The following is a 23,137-nucleotide window of genomic DNA, read 5'->3' on the forward strand; positions in this document are numbered from 1 at the left end:
AACCTGCTGGCAGATGCACCAAGCCCTGCAAGATATTTCATGTGGTGGTGCTGTTATCAGGCTTCCATGTTATTGACCTGGCAGCTGCCTACAAGAAGATGGTCAGCTAACTTGTCTCTGCAAGATTTGTTGAGCATGCTGGGCAAATTCTTTATTCCTGAGAAAGGCCAGTCAGTCATCAGAGAGAGTAGATTTTCTTGCCTCTGGTTTAGCTGCTGCTTTGTTCTCAGATCTGTAAGGCTTCTGTCTCCTCATACTGCAAGCTTTGGTTATAATTGATAACAGCCAGGGATAATGAGATGTGAGATTGATTGAAGGTATGATTTTATGACAGATGTACTGTAGATACAAAGTTCTCAGCTGTTTGTGCAAAGAGCTTTGTTGCTGACAGGGACGTGTATGGTTTTTACTGAGGTTTGGTCAATGTTCATTGATCTGTCAAGTTCTTTATGTTCAGTGATTTGAGTAGTTTGTGTGGACCCATTCACAGGAAGCTCAAGTCTATGATGTCTGGAGTCATCTGCAGGGATCAAAAATAATTTTATTCAGATTTTAGGAATAGTTTGTTAGTTAAATACCACTGTGTTCTTCTTTGTTATCATGTATCTCTGAATTACTGTTTGAATAATTCTGTCATTTGAAATGGATCATTGCAGTTTTCACCCTCTGCTGGCCTCAGCAAAGCTGATAAAAATAAAAGTATTGCCATGCATTTACATAGTTGACACAGGAAGTGGAATGGAAAATATTTAGCAGGAGTGTTGAAATTTTTTTTTGTTCTGTCTCCCTGCTCTTCTGCTTCCAAACTGTGTATGAAACAGTAGAAATTAATGTCACTGTGACGGGCACCGTGGAGAGTTGGAGATGCCCAAGAAACAGAGTCTAACTGTCTGATGATCAAGCAATTAACTGCTGGCGCTTAAAAAGATAGGACTCTAGAATTTTGAGAATATTTCATATGTAAGTGGTTGTATGTGTGCCAGCAAGTTGTACAGCATTGAGGACCATCTTTCTAACCCTTAAATTAATGCAAAGGAACTAAGAAAATGCAGGTTGGAATTGGTTATTTGCATCAGTGGTGACCATTAGCACAGAGGGAAAACAGGAAGATAAGACAGAGATGTTAATCATTTTAAAAGCAAATGTACAATTAAACTGCAAGAATGTGGCACTATAGTTATAATAGTCTCTTTAATATCAGAGAGAATGATTGATGGCAGCAAAGACTCAGTTATTTAATGAATGAATAACTTACCTCACTGTTATATAGCTATTCTAAGTCATGCCTAATATATAAGAACAGCATTTTTAACGTTGGTCATTGCATCTGAAAGAAGATACAAATTTTGGACTCTGTTTAATGGATTCCTGCATTGCTATGCAACTTAAGTGAGGTTGTACCAATTTTCATTGGCCTGTCTCGTGTTTGGTCAAGTAACTGTCCCATGATAGTCTAATGTACAATTTGATTGCCAATGTTGGACACTAAACTTTTTGTGACATAGAGTAGATTTCTGGCAGCTTCTCTGTTTATTCTGAGTGTGATTAATCCTTCTCTAAAATATCCTCTGAGTAGATGACTATAATTTATTTGCCTTCAATGAATCTGTCCTTGAAAAGGCAGGTTCCTGTGCCCACTGTGGTATTTTACGATCTTGTCTTTAAACTATCACTCTACAGACTTGCAGGCAGCTAAATGTTGCTGCACTCCAGTGCCACCTGCTGCTTAATGCATACAGTGTTTTACATTGATAAAATACATTGAAAATTTAGCCCATTTAAAAGAAAAAGTCAGGATATGGAAATGCCTAATGTATTTCCATTTTTGGATCGTCATGAAATAAAACCTGAAATGCTGATAAGACAAAGTATTGGAAAAAAAGAGGCAAGTCCATATTTCCAATTCCGATATTAGAGTGCACCTTGACCAAAAGGATAGAATGAAATTGAGGGCACTTCACTTTCAGGCTGTAATTTGAAATCCATTCCAGCAAAGAACGGAGAGAAAGGTAGAGATATTGTACATGAATAAGGGGCGTGGTTGGTGCAAACATTACCCAACCATAACTCATCTTGTAGATACCAGTTTGTATTGACATTGCTGCACTCATTAAATATATCCCGAGTTGCATAGATTTAATGAGTGCAGCAATAACACTTCCCCATAAACCAGAAGCAGGAATTCACAGACAAACATTGAACCAAGGCACTAAGATAATGGATTCACTTGTTGTACGACTCTTTCAATTTCGTAAACTTCATGTAAAGGATATATAAATCATAACTCGCTTCAGAAGGTTCAATAGCATTTTGATCTTTAACAATCCAGATGTCTTGGAATTTCTTTGATGTCTCCTGTCTGAGGAATAAAGCTGTAGTTTCACATTGTTTAATTATAGACTTCCAATCTTTGTTTAATACCCTGAATTTGCACTTTGCTCCCAGCACTTCGCTCCATTGTTTGAAAATGCTGGCATCAGTCTCGCAGAGCTTCCTTACTTGGATGAGAATAATCTGCAAAAACTCGGCATTCCCACAGAAGGAAGGATTCATATTCTCCAAGAGGTCAGATGTACCACCTACGTATGAGTAACATGTACAACTCGCATCAATTTTCTTCTTGCATTTCCACAACGTGCCTTCAAATTTTGGATTAATTAAAGTTAATTAATAAAAACCATGAGATTTCTCATAATACTCCTGTCACAAAAAGTGTTAACATTTCAGGTTTTCCTTAAATTTGATGCACACATGCCGACCAATGTTCATGATGTAAAGCATCAGGTCCTATTTGGACAGACTCTGTCCTTTCATCCGAGCACACCCGCATCACCTTGTCTCTCATGGGGAGGATGGACAAGCTGATCAGCTGTAGAAGGCAGAGGCAGTACTTGGGATGGGTGCAAAATATAGCCATTTTCTGAACCATCCAAGGAATATCATGTTTAACATCTAATCTATTGTGTATAATTTTGATATTGTTATATATTGTCTTCCTCCCCTCACCGTGATCTGTATTCAGTCCATGGTCAAGAAATTCTTGAATAATCCATACATGGAAGGATACAACACTGAAATATTTGCTCAATTTTGTGCAAAATCAACTCCAAGGATTTAGATATTTGGGCAAACTCATGAATTTGTCTGTCTCCTTGCTATCTGGGGTCAATTTGTTACTATTGTTGCACTTTATAATGAAGGACCCTTAGCTCATACATTCAGGGGAGATGTCAGCCTTTGAAACAGGAGTTCTTGTATAAAAAAAATTGATTGTTATTATGCATTCTGAAAATAATAAACAATTTTCAGTGGATTTTCACCCCAATTTTATTAAAGGACTGAAAAGTGGGCACATAACCTGGACTTGTATTCCTGAAATACAGTACATTAAGATTAAATGTGACTTTTTTTTAACATTGTGAAAGGATTGATAGAATACAAGAAGTTATTTTCCATTGGTGTGATAGCCTAGAAGATACGACTAATCAGCAGAGGATAGAAAACACTCCTTCATCCCAGGTGTGGTAGAAGTGGTGCCCTATCAGTTCAATTAATAGTTCTAAATATAACATGCAAAGATTTTTTGCTTAGGAAAATATTGTGCATAGAGTTCCCTAATTTTTATTAAAACCTGCCCACCTAACTGCCATATATGGACTGGGTCATCTGATCAGAAGATGTGAGTGTCTCTATTTAGAACTCTACATAAGTAAAATAAGAACAATCAATGAAATAATTCATGAAGAAGGGTCTTGGCCTGGAACGTCAACTTTCTGTTCATTTCCATAGATGCTGCCTGACATGCTGCGTTCCTCCAGCACGTTGTGTGTTGCTTTGGATTTACAGCATCTGCAGACTTTCTCATGTTAATTAAATAATGCAATGGTTTTAGCACTGGTTTCTAGAGCAGTCAGTCAGTCACAGGTAATCCAGGCTAAACGATTATCATAAGCTTGAAAGCAAGTGCATTGATTGTAGATATTATGATTTGAAAGGCAAATACAACCAAACCCAATTCAATAACTACATAGTTTAAACAATTTTTTAAACCCAAAGAATCTGATGCTTAATGTCATTCGCCACCCTTCAAATGATTATCAGAGGATTCCTCCAAAAGCTGTCTTTTATAATAGATCTATATATAAATACTTCAATCATTGATAAATTGATAGCTTTATAAGAAAAGATCCAGAAAATCCTAGATGGCATACATCAACCTGCAAATACACAGGGTTACACAAAATTCTTTAGACACTCAGTCACACTGATATAGTGAACAAAACTAAGTGGTACAAAATTAAACAGTATGTAAAGAAAGTAACATAAAAACTTGTTCATAAAAATTCATCAGTGTTCATCTATTCACAGTCATGCTATGTAATACATTTATCTCAGCTGATTCCACTGAACTGAAAACGGATAATTATAAAACCATTGTAATTTACAGGACAGGAGAAACTTTGGCACATTATGTCTGTGATGAATATGGTGAATGCCTAATTGTCATCTGTATGTCCACACTCTCACTGGTTGTTCTGTTATCCTCAAGCAGCAGCACCATTACACATCTCCGTCATCATCAACGTCCACAGCGATCCACCTGAAATTATCGTAGGTTCTTCCTTCAGCCTTTTCTTTTTTACAACAGTCATTTGCAAATCTAAATGCTGTAACAACATGGATGAATTTTGCACTGGTGATGTTGTTCTTTTATATAAGCCAAATTGAACATAAACTTTGGACTATTTTTTTACTAGGTTGCTTCCAAATGACCCAATTGCTGTATGAGATAATGGTAAGGCAACTGCTGCTGAAACTACACTGGTTTTAACAGCTGTGTCAAAATTAATGGGATCCAGTCATTTGTATTATGAAGCTAATTGTAAAAATAAACCTTAATTAAGATCAATGGTCAAGTATCATCACAAATGTGCAGTAGATGCTGTTGCTGACTATATTACAGTGATATGAATGGTCACTGTGCAATGAAAAACTAGTGGAATTTAGAATTCATAGATCGTGTCACAGCAGTTTTCTTACTTATTTTTGAAATGTTTCTGACCCAACAGTGACATAATCATGATTGAACTATTCACTTTTTATATAATGTAAGAAAAGTTAATCACAAAACAGTCTAATTCAAGTCCTGGTCATTGCCAAGACAATGTAAAAAAAAATTGTAAAATGAGACAATAGATTTGCATTAATGGTCTCTTTCACATTTCTGAAGTATACCAAGGCACTCGATTGCCAATGAAGGGCATTTAATGTTCTTAATGATATTAACACATGAAACACACCAGCAAAATGGATCAGATTAACCACAGGCAGAACTATGATTAACCATCCATCAAGACACCATCATTAACTCTCTTGCTTTGTTCAATCCAGGTAATTATGCTTATATGAAGTGAGTAGAATAAAGCAAATGAACTTCAGTGCAATAAGTAAATATTATAATATTTAGAACAAGGAAACAAAAATTTGAAGTAGAGGTAAAAAAATTAGCTGCTTAACATACCTGGTTGTTTTACAGTAATTTATATGAGAGCAAAGACCAAAAAACAAGATTGCCTGCTCGGTATGTGGCCTGACTGAACATTCAGTTTTGTTAAACAAGCAGATTGTTGGTTGTGTGGTAGCACAGTAGTGCAGAGGGTAGTGTAACACTATTACAGCAAATCAGGTTTCTATTTCACTGTTGTCTGTAAGGAGTTTGCATATTCATCCCATGTCTATGCGAGTTTCCTCTGGGTGCTCTGTTTCCTCCCACATTCCAAAGATCTACAGGTTAGGGTTAGCAGGTTGTGGGCATGCTAGGTTGGCACCAGAAGCATGGCGACACCCACAGGTTGTCCCCAGCCCGTCCTTGGACCATGTTGATCATTGACACAAAACAATGCATTTCACTGTACATCTTGATATATGTGTGACAAAGCTCATCTTTAGAACAGTTAATCTGCTGAGATGACACATCAAATCTCAAGTAATCTACATAGTTTTATTTAGCAAGACACTAGTACAACCTTTAAAATCTGGAAATAAGATGAAGAAAAGATGTGTTTATATTTTATGACATAAAGATATGAAACCATGGAGGAAAAGTTAACTTTCAGCCTTGTGAAAGCAATCCAATTTCAGGAACTTTAACCTATTTGAGTCAGGGATTGAATTCACAACAAAAAAGGCCAACTGGACAACAAGATTGCTGGTAATAATTTCAGAAACATGAGTAACCAACCAATAGTCAGCTGATTAAAAAGAAGTACAGGTTGATTTATTTATTTATTGAGGTACAGCATGGAATAGGCCCCGCAGGACCTTTGTGCTGCGTTGCCCAGCAACTTGTTGATTTAATCTTAGCCTAATCGCAGGACAATTTACAATGACCAATTAACCTACCAACTAGTACATCTTTGGACTCTGGGAGGACTGAACCCGAGTCACCTGTACTGCAAGGCGTTGTGCTGACCACCATGCTACTGTTAAGTGCTCTATAAAGAAAAAGATTGCAGATAAAAATGAACAGAAAAAAAACAAAATAAATTGATTTCTTTGTGATGGGTTAGAAGGTGCAACAACAAACAGGGGACTATGTTGGGAATAGTTATCTAAGAGTCCAAAATAGAAATGCACATTGCGTAAGCAAATAAGCTAACAGCACAGATCAGCTTAAAGGATATGAAGTAGTGTCCAGTGTAGAGAGCTGGCTAATCTGCACCTCCATTCCACTTAACTACCTTTGATCCATATCCTTTGTAATGTTTTTGGATACATCAACTGCAGCTTGATCCCCAGCATCCAATACTCCTGTGTTTCCCACGTGAGCTGCTACACGGTGACTGAACTTGCAGAATATATAGAACACTATTCCACCAAATCTTTGCATTCAATGCAATTTGTAAATGATGTACCCTAATATTTCAAAGCTAACTGTATAAACTCGCAGTTTAAAACTGCCAAAAGCTTCTTTAATTTAAATGACTGTAAGCAACCAGTTGCAGAATTTGATTAGCACATACTCTATATACCACATGGGAGAAATAATGATCAGTCTAAAATAGATATAGTGAGAAAATCTTGATTCTCCTTTCCTGTCCCATCTATACTAGCATCTCTTTGAAAATTCACCTGTGGCCACTTTCCCCTGTTGTTAAGTAATTCCAGATTTCCACTTGTCTATGAAAAGTTGAAGTAATTTTTGATTGTATTCCTATACTTGTGTATGGAATGCTCTGTCTGTGTGGCACATACAAGTTTCTCAGTTGTATGTGACAATAATAATTCAATTTCCAGTTATTAACTTGATCTAATCCTCCGGGTATTAGCTGCTCACATTTTTTTTCCTGGATCAAAGTCATTTTCCTTCCACTGCCCCTGTTTTTGTTAGGCCATGTTACACAATTTGCAAACTCTCCTAATTTTCTGGAAAATTACTATATTAACTTCTATTCCTTCATTGAAATCAATACTATATATGATCATAACACACAGTACTTTTTTTTTGCTAGTGAAGTTGTTTTGCCTCCTGTCACATCACTACAATAAGTCCCGATTATCATCACAAGCAGCAGCTTGAGAAATGAGACCCTTACATATTGCAGTGTTTGCTATACTATTCTTGAAAATTAAAACACACAAGATGCTAAGACAAGAATCAATTCTTCAACAGCTCTTTGTATTTCAACAGAATTCTTAAATTTTTAAAACCACATTCACTTAATTAAAACAGTACTAGTACATATTTCAGCTGGTTCCAGACTTCCATAAATTAAACACAACTCTTACAAAGTTCTCCACTTGGCTGTCATTAAATTCTGTGTTAAAAGAAATCCCATTTATTTCGAGGTCAGAAAAATTGTGTGCACATTTAATTAAAAAAGGGAATATTTTGACGTTAAGCATTGCTTTCCATTAGACTTTAATGTTTGCAGAAATTCTTGAACTAAAGTAGTTCCAACATTCTGCTATTAATATATGGTCGAAGGGGTCCAACCAAGCCTAACCAAGTTGCAAGTAGATGTTAAGATTTTGCATTATTAAAGGCACTGACCTTTGTATGTTATTTTACTTTCAACAATTTTGCATCCATTATTCTCCCAGGAAAATTGTTGATATGATACACATTGGGGAGAAACTTCCGGATGTAAATTTGTAAAGAATATCAAACTGAACTGTGAGTTCAAAAAGGTGAGTTATGTGGTACCTGAGATTCATCCACCTTGCACTTCACACTGCTAAAGAAGCATAATTATGTCTTCCATGCAGTTGGAACAGTGTTGCTCATTATCTCCCATTCATTATCTACCTTATTAGAATGTTAAAGTCATGGGGTAAAATAGTATGGAAACAGGGTCTTCAGCCCAATTACGCTGACCATGGTGTCAATCAAGCCAGTTCCATTTACCCATTTGACCCCGATCCCGCTAAACCTCTCTTATCCATGTACTGATCCAACTATTGTTATTGTACCTTCTACAATGCTTTCTCTGGCAGCTCATTCTATATATTTACCATCCTCTGTGTGAAGAACTTGCCACTCAGGTGCCTTTTAAATCTTTCACCTCTCACCTCAAACCTTTGCCCTCAGTTTTCCTTCCCTGGGAAAATATGCACCCTATCTATGCCCCTCATGACTTTACACACCTTTTAAAAGTCATCTTTCAATTCCTACAGTAAGTTCCAAAGAATAAAGTGCTAGTTTATCCAGTCTCTACCTATAACCTCAGATCCTCTCAGCACCTCATTAGTCTTCTCTGCATTTTTTCCAGTTTAATGTCCTTCCAATAACAGGATGCCCAAAACTACACCCAGTACTCAAAGTGGAATTGAATCAACATTTGTACAGCTGCAACTTATCCCAACTCCTGTATTCAGTGCTCTGACTGATGAAAGCCCAGCATGTCAAACACCCTCTTTGACCTTCTTTCAAGCTGTGTCGCCTCTTTCAGCGAACTATGTACAGTACTTGTACCTCTAGGTCCCTCTGTTCCACGACACTCTCCAGAGCTGTACTGTTCACTGTGAAAGTAATTCCCTAGTTTAACTTGCAAAAATGTAACCCCTCAGACTCATTTGAATTGAAAGCCATTTGCTAATCCTTGGCCCATTTCTCTAGCTGATCATGAGATATCTGTAATTTTTGATAACCACCTTCACTGTCTGTGATACCACCTAATTTTATCATCTACAGACTCGTTCACCTTGCCTTGTACATTCACATCCAAATCACATATATATATATATATATATATAAAAAGGTTCCTGCACTGCACTGACCCCTATGGCCTCTGGTCTGAGGAACAACTTTCAATCATCACTTTCTGCTTTTTGCCATTGAGCCAATCATGAATCTAATCAGCTAACTCTTCCTGGATCCTATGCAAGATAACCTTTCAGATTAGCCTGCCATGCAGGTCCTTGCAAAAGTCCATATAGACAACGTCCACTGCCCTATCCTCATCTATCCTTTTGCTTACCTTTGGAAAAAACTTGAGATTTATTCACACAATGTCCCATGCACAAAGCCATGCTGATGATCCCTAATTAGACCTTACTTATTGAACTGTTGATTGATCCTGTCCATTAGAATCATCTACAGTTATTAATCGACCTCTGACATGAGACTCACCAGCCTGTAAATCCTGACATAATTCCTTCTTTCTTGGGTAAGTGACCTATGATAACCAATGAGAGCACACTTTTCAAGTGGTGAGCGCAAGTTTTTTTCAGGTAATGTAGAAAATATCAAAGGAACTGGGTAGAGTTGCAACTGTACACATTGCACCAATGAAGGAGAAAGTTGGTACAGGGCAATTGATTCTATGTCCATCTAGCAGGCTACTTTCTCAGATATTGACTTTCTCGAGAGATCAAGTGGGCAAATACAGAGAGGTCCATTATATTGTTGAGCTGTGCCTTGTTGTTACAAAGCCTTATGGCTTCAGAAGGTGAACTACCCTATGTCAAGTTTACACAACCTGAGACCTGCTCTTAAAGATGGAGTATTTCTGTTCCTAGTCAATAGTGCTTGATGTAGTCCAGTTTGATCTACAATAGATAGACCAATAAGTCTTTAATTCCTTTTGAATTAAGAGAGTATACTTGTGATGAAAAAGAGGTAAGTTTCTGTCGTGTCAAGAAGACAAGTAGAGATGGGAGAAGGCTGAACACATGGACAATGCCAGATGCATTTTGCCATGCAAGTGATTTATATTCAAAGCCATGTGTATTAGTGGAAATATGGGGCAGCAATGGCAGGCACAATTGAAAAGTCACAGCCCTGTTAGCGTACAACATGGCAGCAACAGAGAAGCCACATGCAGTGCTGAAGTTGCAAGGTTAGGTAAACGTTTATCAGATTTGTCCTTGGGTTTCTCTCCAAATCTGCATCCCAAAGCTGAGATTTCAATAGTGGAGTTAAAAGTGGAAGGGAGCAGTTTAGCAACTTAAAACTCTCTCCAACTGCCTTTGCCATGGCCTGATTTTTAATTTAAGATGCAACATTAGCAAATGATGAATCTTTCCAATATCTCTTCAGTTTGCTGCAAGGATACATCTCATTTAAGTGGAAATATTTCACACAATTTGAGCTGTTTAATCATCACCTGTTGCAGTATTTATTTTCCCTAAAGGGAAATATCATCCATTAATTTTTTAGAGCAAAAGGATAATATTCCACTGGATGCTGGTATGTGGATTTACTCAGCAATGTCCCAATCTTACACAGTACAGGAGGTAGGATTACAATGCTCTCCAGTTTGGAACAAGTCCATAAGTAACATTATCAAGGAGGGCAATGCAAAATTGTTACGTGACTATTAGGCCTAATGAATCAAAATCACAGGATATTAAACCAATCTCACAACCCATTTTGTTCAACTCTGCACAGATACATGTCACACAGTGACACTGTTCCAGTGGGGCAATTATGTTCAGTGGAAACTTTGAATTCTTATCTGTTGTGGCTCCCATTTGTAACTTCTTTGAGTGCAAAGTAATGGGATTGTGCAAAGACAGAAAGGCAGGAAAGAAAGATCATCCTGGATCCCAGTCAAAAATATTTTATTGATTTTTGTTTTTTATATAAATGGCTCTAGGGGTAATAAAGATTGATGATTAAGTGACTCAACTAGTATCCAGTGACTTGCAATATTGATCTCTAGACACTGGTTCAGATTCCATCACAGATAAATTTAAAGGTCAGTTAGTTACCATGAAACGATTGTTATGTTTGTACCTACTTGTTAGCCAAGAGGGGGAGAAACACCACTCTCTGGCACACTCAAGACTTTCAGGAACCACAGAAATTGAATTGGATTTGCATGCTAAGACCAACACTTCAAGTTGGGATCTTTTTGATTGATCTTTTAACCAAGTTATTTTAAAACAAAAACATGAACACAGAACTTGGAGGCCTGATCAATCAAAAAAAGGTCAAAAGATTGGTAGAGGAAGCTTTCCATTGTGTCTGAACTTTACATGGCTCCACAGTCATGTAACTAATGCGACTCAGCTATGCTCTGAAATGATTCCAGTAAGTTATGCAATTAGAGGGCAAAGTGGGTTGAGCAATGAAATGGTGAACTGACCCTGTTCTTATACTGTTAGTTAAAAACTGAATTCAGATACGTTGTTGATTAAATCCCCATCACACTTGTAAGTCTCTCCTGTTGAAACAGAGACTCACTAAATTTAATTTTGTAGTGAATCACAAACAAGGCTGTTTTTATTCATGAACAATTTATTGTAACATGAAATCACCTATCCACCACCAACTCAAATCAAGACTTTTTGAAAGAAAATACTCAGTTCTTTCACCTGTGTAAATGTCCTGCATGTAATTGAAATACCAGAGTACAAAAAAACGTTTGTTTACTTGCCAATTCACAGTATTGTCTTGCAATTTGTGCTTTTGCCACGAGATGGAGACAATACAAACAATCTACAATTTGCTAACGTTCCTGTTACCCGTTGATCTCCTCTCACATTTTACATCCCAACAGCTTGCTTTTTACATGAATCAATTATTTTAATTTGATTGAGCATTTGGATCCACATGAGTCTTCACTGAAATAGAACAGTGATCCATCTTACATTATTAAATGGGCCATAGGATTGTCACCAAAACATTCATTAAAAGGGAAAGTAAGCTACTAATATCAATGCAATACAACCTTCATTCTGAATGAAGGGGTCACAAACAATATAGAGAAAAATGAAGTAATTACACGCTGTTTCATGCCTAATGATTTCAGCTACATTTTCAATCTGAACTAACTTTGAATTGAACATTGTATAGGCAGTCAGGGTGTAAGGCAAACTTACCAGATTATCGTTAATTTTCAAAAACTGATTAATAAATGACTTCAATTAACAAAGTTAAATTGTGCATAATACTACATTGTTTAAAATGTACAGTTATGCTTTTAAAAGTTACCAATATCAAAACAGCAAAACTAAAGTTAGTGGATATCCTTCCCTGAAGGACAATTGTCTGATCATTACAGATGCCAGGTATAGCTTTAATTTAGCTTTATTTCTGAATTCACTCTGCCCTAGGCATGCACCTGTGTCTTTCTCCGGTTTCTTTCTTTTCTTCCCGATGAGATCCACCTTGGACTCTCTCCATTCCATTCCCACATCAACAATCAAATTTCCTTCATTGATCTCAATGTTGTTTGTGCTGGAAATGCTCGCCTCCTCAGCTACTGACTCTATGCCTTTCACAATCACTGCCAATTTCTCACCATGAAACCCTGTCCTTGCAATTTACATCAAAGTCCCTTTACTCTTCCATGTACTGTTGCCTCTGAAGAACATGCGTATTCAGCAACATTCAACCTCTCATCAGATGTCTCAGTGAATGGAGCCTTCAATCCACTTTATGTTTCTTCAACAACTCTGCAATGGCTGAATCCTCCTTTGACCCTTTTCCTCATTTGTGCAAATGCAAGACTGCTTCACATTGCCTTCATTACTTCCCATTTCATTGCAAAATAATCCCACAAACAGCCTTTCTTTCCCCAGTGTTCAGTTTCTGTAAAGCCAAAATACTAACAGAAAGTTGCAAAAGACTGCATGAAGTCAGGCAACCAATGCAGAAAGAGAAACAGAGTTAGCATTTAGACTCATCAGGACAACTCTCTTCACAAATCCTGCCTAAGGTGATGAATATTTTCACTCTTTCTTATTTCAGCCGGAACACCACTATTCTATTTAGAGGCTCCCACAGATCATCCTGGTCCTCTTTCTCGACAACTACTTGTTTCTCCAGCATCTGTCAGATAGCTACAATCAGCTTCCACATACAGTACACGCCCTGCTCCTGGTCATCACCGCTCCATGCCTCACACATCCACGTTTTAGACATTCCACAACTACCAACTAATGCAAGGAAACACTGTGCAGTCTATGCAAAGTTCCCCACATTATTGTCATTGATTCAATCTCCCTCACTGGTGACCATCTCAGGCTGAAGTTGGCTCTTTGAACTTAGTTATCCCATGTCACAAGAAAGAGCTGTAAAAATGTTTCCACCAGCACAAATCCTGCAACTTTCCATTGCATCAGCAAACACATTATTTATTGGTATCTATATCCCTTGAAAGATTAGTTTAAAAAAGCAAAGAACCAAAAATCTATTGCTTTCATATTAATACAGGTCATATAGTAAGTGAATGACTGGTTCCTTAAGTTTGTCATAGCTGGGGTAAGTAGTCAGGATAAGCTCCCACTACCTACTAAATGTTCCCAATGGTGTGACAAGCAAGTCCAGCTCCCAGCCTTCACGTGTGGCTTAGCTACTAAGCCTGACGGAACTGTTTCTACTGACAGAAGATGCAAAGGCAGGTTATTGGCACCTTAAAACCAGTTGCTTCAGACAGATGGGGCTTATCAGCCATGGCTGGCAGCTCATCTAGGAAGAGGAAAACTCCAATCTCAAACCTCTGCTGCCTAGCATTATACCCACTCATGAGTAAACCGTGAGGAAAAATCCATAGCTGGAGTTCTGAAGGCAGTCCTACGTTGAGTTCAACGCTGACTAGCAACTTCTTGTTGCTGCTAGTGCCAAACTGTATTGGTCTCCGCCGTTGCTTTGGATTCATCAGCTACATGGAGAGGGGGAGCCTGCTGCATGGGCAAAAGCTTGCTCTCCGTATCATACTGCCCTGGCCTACGTATCAGCTAGGATGCAATATCCATGGTCGACGCTGACCAATGGAGGGCCTCAAAAAGTGACTCCTGCCATGATTTCATTTCCAAGAATTTGTTATCTATTACAGGTTTCAAGAGATAGACCAATGAACTCTTTTAGAATAAAAAAAAATTCTCAAAACATAATGTCTGGATTTAAAATAAGTGAAAACAAGGCCACAAACATATTATAATTCTACCTTGCTACATCACTGTCAATATTAGTATGCAACATAGAGTCCTCCTCAAAGTAAAAATAATTGAAAGTAATGGTTAAAGTTGAATCAGGTTTCTTTTGGGATTTCAGTTCAATGATAGCACACCAGAATACCAATCGCCTTACCTTGTGCAAGTTTTAAGTTCTATCCTTGGACTCTGTTACACATGTTGCAGGCATTCCCATGGGTATTCATGTACTATGTAGGGAAGCACTTCATTCACCAAGGATAGAATACTTCAGTCCAAATGCTGGTAAGTGTCATTAGTATAGATTACCCGGCAGTCATCATAAACTTGGAAGTCTGAAGGGCCTTCTCCTGTGCTATACAACAATGTAAAGCAGTCAGTGTGCGCTTGGGAATGCATATTAAGAATTTGAATTTATAATTGCTCTTTTACTGAGAAAAATACACAGAGGACAGATAAACATTTCAGAATAATTTAAATTCTCTGCTGTTAATATTTTTGTATTGCCTTATGCCCTTTAGAAATCAATGCCTGTTATAGTTTAACAAAGCTGAATACACATGTAATTCAAAGAAATATAGCAGGAGTGTCTGGAAATGAGTTCAATATCCCAAATTATCAATATACTTTATAGTGACAGACCAGTTAATTAATTCACATATTGTGGCATCACTGTACTTTTAACTCATTGTGAACAATCCTTTGAAACAGATGTGTGCAGTACTACTAACATTTCAAAATATGCTATAACCAATTCAGATTTCACAGTCTCCTAACATCCCAACATTGGGTCAGATTTGACAGCAGGGCATGTAATGGCACCTGCTGTGTCACTGCATGCTTTGGCTTAAAGCTTTTTTAGCCCACTGGGTTACTGACCTAGGGTGGCACAGTAGCATAACAGTTAGCGCGATTACTTTACAGCGCCAGAAAACACTAATTGGGGTTTGATTCGCACTGTTGTCTGTGGGGAGTTTGTGTGCACTCCCTGTGAATGTGTGAGTTTCCTCCGGGTGCTCTGGTTTCCTCCCACATCCCAAAGACCTCCAGTTAGGGGCATGCTACTTTGGCACCCGAAGTGTGGCAACACTTGTGGACCACAATTCTCACTGAATTGTGCAAAATGATGCATTTCTTTGAATGGGAATTACTATGCACTCAGAAGAAAATATCATTGCTCAGGCAGAAACAAGGAGTGAAAAGTTCTCAATGTTGTTCAGATCGCCTTGTTGCCTAAGAAAATTAAACAGTTTAAGAGGCAGTGCAAGTGTTCAGAGACAGTACACTAAATATCTTCTTGTTCAGTTGTTGCAGCAGTGAGAGGGGAGGAACCACGTACACTTGTTAAGCATTTTCTGCCGCAGCAGCAATGGAGACAGGTAACCATGCTGTCCAGCAGTTGGAATACATTACCATACGACCCAACCAGCCAACAGACTTTTTGTCCCTCTTCCCTCCGGGAGAAGGTTCAGGAGCTTGAAGACTCGTACGGCCAGATTTGGGAACAGCTTCTTTCCAACTGTGATAAGACTGCTGAACGGATCCTGACCCAGATCTGGGCCGTACCCTCCAAATACCTGGACCTGCCTCTCGATTTTTTTGCACTACCTTACTTCCCATTTTTCTATTTTCTATTTATGATTTATAATTTAAATTTTTAATATTTACTAATTTTAACTATTTTTAATATTTTTAATATTTGTAATCCAGGGAGTGTGAAGCGCAGAATCAAATATCGCTGTGATGATCGTACATTCTAGTACTAATCATTCAGTGACAATAAAGTATAAAGTATCACATTATAAAAGTGATCTTTGCATGCCACATTTCTATGTTGACCACTGATCTGCTGGTAAACAGGTCCGTCACAGAAACACGATTGAGAACTGCCAATGCAGAAGGAGTAAGCTAGCAGTGTAACTACTTGGAAATTGTTTCCTTTAAATTGAAAAACCTCTCATGGTGCTTGTCGTGTCCTCGGACAAAAAGGAAAGTTCCTATTATATTTGTGATGAAGGCTGGCCTGATATCACTGTGATGGAATATGACAGAGGTTGAACCTTTGCTGTAAAATGGTGCCAGTCATGATTAGGTGTGGGAAATCAATGCTATGGGTCCTGATTTTCCAATCTATTGATTAGTGTCCTGGTCCACTAATATTCTTTCAAACATGGGATTTTAATTCCATTTTTCCCTACCCTTCTTGCACCCTATCAGTTGTTGATCTGCATCAGCAAGCTGGTGCTCTTATTTCATGCCCTAAGAAGCCTGTTAATGCAGATTTATATCCCTGCAATCCCTTACGATCCAGGAATACTAAAATGAAACTACAAATGGTGGAGTCATCCAGGTAGGAAATAGTTCCGAGAGGAATTAACAAAGAAAACTTTATAGTTTTCCCTTTCTCAGCAGTAATTTCTTCCTTGAACTAATTTTGTTTCTTGCATTTCACTGACCTGATATCCTTATTGTTTACCAAGGTTACAGAATGGCCCACCCACACCATCAGCTTGCGTTCTCAGCAATTTAGTGTGCAGAAATAATTGGTTCTGAAAGACTCTGGGGTGCAGCTCCACATTAGCAAATTGTGAGCTAGTCAAACAAAAGAAGCTATTTCATTTGCAAATAATAACATGAAATTAACACGGACACAGCAAGTGCTAGTTTCATGACTAGCGAACAGAGTGAAGCAGAGGCTTACTAATTTAATTGGAATTCTCCCAAAGCAGACTGCAGACATGTAGCTATTATGTACAACCTGAATGAGCAACCTAGGGTATCTCAAAGAATTTATTTCAAGGTGACTCCATCAAAAAAAATCTGCCATTAAAACAAAAATGTAAATAATTACCAATTACAGTACTCAAATAATTCATTAATTTGTATTCTTTCTTTTTTACAAATAAGGCATGTTGTACAATCTATTAATGACAACTAAGACTGGAAACAGAAAGACAGAGCACGAGTCCACACACTGAAGAGACAGGCACAGGACCTCACAGTACGCACTCTGTTGCAGTCAGAATTAACAAAGTATATGAAGTATTTGGATTGCCTTTTGATTTAAAACAGTTGTACAAGATCAAGAGCAATTTTTCTACACTGTTCCCTGCTCTAGAACACCAGGTAAATGACAGTCCTATCATAAACTGCCTGAACTTATGACATGTTACAGATACATTCTTCAAAATGAAACAATTTATTTCCAGCTGCTACTTAATAATATACTAGTGCTAATCTTCAGATATAAGTTTAAAGATCTTGAGTTTCCTTCACTGCATTCCCAGCCATGTAATATCCAGCTATTCCATCGAGTCAGGAAGAATATCCCAGTGTCGGTTTCACAGTTGTAAAGACAACGACTGGTAGATTTCAAAATGAAGAGTCATGTCATTAAGATGAACACACTATATTGCTCAGTCACTGATCTTGTGACTGCTGTTTGAGAAGTCCAATTCCCATATTGTAGCCTAGTTCCTATTACAAAACTCCACTGAGCCACAGTCCAAATGTTTATCCAAGATTTTTAAATAAGTTCTTTGAAAAAAAATTGAGATCTATAATATTGTATACAACAACATTGACATTAATTAAAAGGCGTCTGCATAACATGAAAGTCTACGTCTGTAATTAGTGCGGACCAATAATAGCCTGGAAATCTAACAACAATGAAAAACGATTAAGCTAGTATTTGTTTTGTCCAACAATGCTGATTAAAGTTTAAAAATATATTGAAACAAATTCTAATATTGGCAGCATAGAGTTTAAGGAGTAAGTTTCCAATAAAGGAAATGTACAATACTGGACTTCCATCTCTGTGTGACGATCACTGGATAGAGCTCCCATTTTGTTTAGCATCTGCTCAACATTTGTGCTTCATTGCAAGCTGTGGGGGAGAAAAACAAAATGTGTTATCATAACTCAATTTCAGCAATACATGGTTAGTAATTTTGGAACCTTAAGGATAAATTATACTCTGCATTGCAATTAATTACACTTGATGAGGGGAATGTAGACATCTTAGAGATCTATCAATTTTATGTTAAGTATCCACATTAAAAATTATAAATGCAAGTAGACCATTGCATTTGTTACTCAATGACAAATCAATATGATTTGATTAGAATATGCTTAGAATTCCACCAACGAGAAATTCAGTGAAACATTGACAACATTGGTTATTATTTTCTGCCATTATTAGGCAATTCATGTAAAATGTAAAGCTTTGTGAATGCTGATAAAGTAGACTTTTAAAGAAATCATGCTGAAATGTGGTAATCTACTGGAAAAGTCTATGGTTAATGATTAACATCACAGCATATATGACAACTGCTGATAAGCTCATTTACAGCCTCTTGGGAATATGTTTACATTGTTTTAACTTATTTTCCACCAAACTGTTTTACTTATAGACTGGTCACTTCATATTTATTCATTGGCATTTCACTCTCCCAATGTATAAACAATCTGATTGCAGCCGAACAAATTCTGTTAACAGCAGAAAACTTCACACTGCTGCTTAGAAGGCTTGGGCATTCATGGCTGGTAGGGAAGGTGGCCATGAGTCCAAATACATACCACACAGAGAGAAATCCTTCCAATATATTCACTGAAGATTTATGTTGCAAAATGAGCCGGAACGTGGCAGATGTCAGCAGTGCCACACTAAGCTGCTGTCATTATGAATTATCAGACTGTTCAGTGCCAAGGTACAACATCCAAACTTACTGGCTGAACTTTGCGGGCCATGTCCTGTTTGTATTCTGCAGATGGACAGAGTGTTGTGGCAGAGTCTGAACGAGCTGCAAGGTCCCAATGGTAATGGTGATGAACCTGCTTGCTAGACCAGTGTCAGCTTGGACCTGACACGAACGGTGAGTCGATTCATCTGAATGGAGTTGTGTGAGGGATTGTTACACACAAGCTAATAATTATTTTGTTTAAAAATGTTTAAGTGATTTCATTCTGTTTTAATATCAACAATTTCTTTGACATTTGACAGTGGCACAATTCTGAATAATGACAGGAGTTTGATTGAACTCCCACCAGTTGTCCAGGCAAGCAAAACTTAATATTCAAGAGCTAAATACTGTTCATGACAAAGCAGTCAAGTCAATCAGCTCCTCAGCCACCACTGGTGCATCATGCTCAGACCGTGTCTGCAACGAGGTGCATGGAAACTACTTACTTGGGTAACTGCACCAGCAGAAACGACATGGGAACACTAACACCTCCTGCACACCTTCCATAGTCTGCATGCCATATATCACAGTTCCTTAGCTTTCACTTGAATTACCTAGGTTTGACAACCAGTGAGCAGTATCTGCAAACTATTAACCTAAAGAAACATAATAACTTTTTTTACGAAGATTAATTTGAAACATGTGAGCTTGACTGCACATGAGTTGCCCTGCTCTGGTACTGAACACTGGTGAGGGTGCACTTGGATTACTGCATGCAAACCATAATCCTTTGTCTTTTGGTCAAGTTGGTGCCAAGCTGTAATATCTGTCGAGGTCATGGCTCAGACTTAATTATATCTTTTAGGTTCATAGCAATGGTTTTGGGAACAGTGTAAAGAGTTAGGGGACAGTGTAAAGGTTAGGGTTTAGGGACTGGGATGAGCTCAGGGGCAGTAAATGAAAATTCAGGGCAGGAGCTGGAGAAGGTCTGCTGCAGAAGGTCAGTGTTAATACTATGGATGGATGTCAGGTCAGATGGCCCTGTGGACGAGGGCTGTTGATACCCCCAGGTTGGCAACTCCACTCAGGCATCAAAAGTCCATGCAGATCAGAGGGTTGAGAGTTGGTGACTACCTACCCCCCCCCCCCCCCCCCACCCGGTCACTGAGTCCTGGGATTGAGACCCAATACCTGTGAGTCTGCGACTGAGTGTCTGGGTCCAATATCTGAGAGCCTGGAGGTAGCAGGTACGGGGTTTGGAGATGTGTGTGTGCATGTAAAGAAAGGGGGCTTCTTTTGCTGTTTTTGAGTTGTTATGTTGCTTGTGTTATCCTGCTGAATATTTTGGGCATGCTGTGATGGCCATTAATGCAAAGAATGACAAGTCAAGGGCAGAAGCTGGAGTCCAGGTCGGAGTGCTCTGAATAGTTGGACAGATGTCAGGTCAGTGGGCCCTGTGCATGAAAGTATATGATTTTCTTGATTAAGTAAAATGGATAAATAGCTGGGAATACATTTCAGATATTCATAGGAAAGATGTAATTATCAAACTTCCCAAGAATCAGTTACGTTTAGCTGTGGGGTATTTTAAATGAGGTTGACTTTAAAATTATAGGAACATGTCAGGTTTGAGATATTTGGCCAAAGTCCTGGAATATGGCTGGACTGTACACATTCTGCGAAAAGAATAAGCGTCATGGGTCAATGTGCTTACTGTCACTCCATACTTGTCTGGTTGAAAACAGGCAATCCAATTCTCATCAGCAAAGCTGCCCATGATTAAAAGCAAGCCGTTTAGACAATAAGACATAGGAGCAGAATTAGGCCAGCCAGCAGATGAGTGTGACTGATTTCATTTCCCACTCAACCTCTTTTTCTTGCCTTCTCCCCATAACATTTGACACCCTATTGACTTTTGCTTTAAATATACCCAAAGACTTGGTCTCCACAGCCATCTGTGACAGTAAATTCCACAGATTCACAACTTTCTGGCTAAAGAAATTCCTCTTCATCTCCATTCTAAAGAAACATCCTTTTATTCTGAAGATTAGAAAGATGTGCTCTCTGGTCCTAGACTCTCTCACTGTGGGAAACTTCCTCAGCACGTCCATTCCATCAAGGCCTTTCAATACTTCAATACTTATTGGATAAACTATATATTTCTTTGTTCCCCACTACTACCTCTCCAACATCATTTTCCAGTGGCCAATATACACTCTTGCCTCTCTGTTACTCTTTATATGTCTTTCCTAACACAGGCAGGTTTATCTATGCAGATGACCTATGCATAGCAACACAAGCTAACTCCTTCCAAGAAGCTGAAGTACGACTTACAGCAGTCCTCGAAGCAATGAAGCAGTATTATGAAAAATGGTCTCTGAACCCAAATCTATCAAAAACTCAAGTGTGTGCATCCCACCTGAGGAATCGAGAAGCAACTCGGAAACTCAAGATCTTCTAGTGTGGGAAGGAGCTTGAACACCATCCGACTCCAATGTACCTGGGTGTAACAGTGGATAGGATGCTTTCATTTGCCACCCACATCAAAAAACTCCAAGGGTAAATTGGCTGTCGCAATTCTCTCCTGAAAAAATAAGCAGGTACGAAATGGGGAGCTAATGCTCACACAATTCGATCAACTGCCCTAGCACTCTGCTATGCACCTGCAGAATACCGTGAACCTGTGTGGGGCAGATCAGCCCATGTGAAGAAAATAGACCCGTTGCTTAACAAAGCCTGCCGAATAATCACGGGCACACTGCACCCCACACTCACTAACATCATTTACAGACTGGCAGGCATTGCTCCCCCAGAGATCCGAAGACGCACTACAACAAAAATTGAAAAAGGTAAACAGAACTCGGATCCACGGCACCCACTACACCATCATGTGCCAGTTTCCAACCACCTAAAATCAAGGAAAAGCTTTGTGACAGTGTGACAGTGGAAGAACGACCGCACGGAACATTCCCCCAAACATACAGGATTGACCTCTGGCAACAAATAGAAGCCAGAACCCCACCAAATACAGTGCAAATACAAAACCCCACAGAAAGGTTGTCAGATGGGGCACTGTTTGGCAGACGGAAGTGGTGCACTCTCAACAGAGCCAGAACGAGAGATTGTAGGATGGGAGACAATATGGTGAAGTGGGGTTTAGAGACCAGCAAATCCTGTGAGTGTGGTGAAAGGGTGCAAAACATTGAACACGTTCTGTGCAACTTCCCACTCCCACCTGATTTAGCTGACACTGACCTACTCAACATCAACCAAACAACACTGGAGTGGCTGGCTGGCTGGTGTGACAAGCTATGATGATTTATATGTCTAAAAACCTTTTGGTATCTTTTTTTCATATTATTAGCTCACTTACATTCATATTTCATCTTTTCTCTGCTTATTGCTTTTTTAATGGCCTCCTGTTGGTTTTTAGAAGTTTCCCAATCCTCTAGCTTCCCACTACCTTTTGCTATATTGTGTGCCTTCTCTTTTGCTTTCATGCCTCATCCTCCCTTAGAATATTATTCCTTCTTAGGGATGAACCTATCCTGCACCTTCCAGATTGCTCCAAGAATCTCCAGCCATTGCTGCTCTGCCATCATCCCAGCTAATGTCCCTTTCCTATCAACTTTGGCCCGTTCCTCTCTCATGCCACTGAGTTACCTTTACACAACTGTAATACTGTACTAATACAACTGATTTTCCAGAAAATCCAGAAAGTAACAATCCAGAATTGCCTTTTCATGCAATGGCCTCTCCAGCAATGACCACTCCAAAAATAGCCTCCGGCACCTTAGTCTCTACCTCTCCTCACTAAAGCCTCTTGAGGTAAAGTTTCAGTTTCCCACTCTAACTATGTCAACTCACCCAATAGCTGCTTAACATTCTTTTATTGGCCCTAGCCAACTGCTTAATAGACTAATAAATCTCAAACTGAGCAGCAAGTCTTGATAGGCTCTGCGTGCTTTATCAATTGGATGTTACTCACTACAAATTATAGTTCCTGCGACCTCACAATGAGCATGAGACTAGTAACAACTAGTACGTCTAGCAACTACTATAACAAAGGAACT

At 38.6% G+C, this 23,137-nt stretch overlaps 2 protein-coding genes across 2 annotated transcripts in view; one reads left to right on the plus strand and one right to left on the minus strand.

The window, feature by feature from the left end:
* LOC140210099 (uncharacterized) overlaps positions 1–3,241 on the plus strand; it is a 58,534-nt gene extending 55,293 nt beyond the window's left edge. Inside the window, exon 6 of the mRNA XM_072278968.1 lies at positions 2,446–3,241. Coding sequence (XP_072135069.1) covers positions 2,446–2,589 — 144 coding nt within the window. The 3' untranslated portion in view covers positions 2,590–3,241. The remainder of the gene's footprint in view (positions 1–2,445) is intronic.
* A 13,921-nt stretch (positions 3,242–17,162) lies between these two features.
* stxbp6 (syntaxin binding protein 6 (amisyn)) overlaps positions 17,163–23,137 on the minus strand; it is a 399,500-nt gene continuing 393,525 nt past the window's right edge. Inside the window, exon 6 of the mRNA XM_072279073.1 lies at positions 17,163–18,268. Within this exon, the coding sequence (XP_072135174.1) occupies positions 18,245–18,268 (24 nt within the window). The 3' untranslated portion in view covers positions 17,163–18,244. The remainder of the gene's footprint in view (positions 18,269–23,137) is intronic.

This window comes from Mobula birostris, chromosome 1 (genome assembly GCF_030028105.1).
Source record: "Mobula birostris isolate sMobBir1 chromosome 1, sMobBir1.hap1, whole genome shotgun sequence".
Lineage (NCBI taxonomy): Eukaryota > Metazoa > Chordata > Chondrichthyes > Myliobatiformes > Myliobatidae > Mobula > Mobula birostris.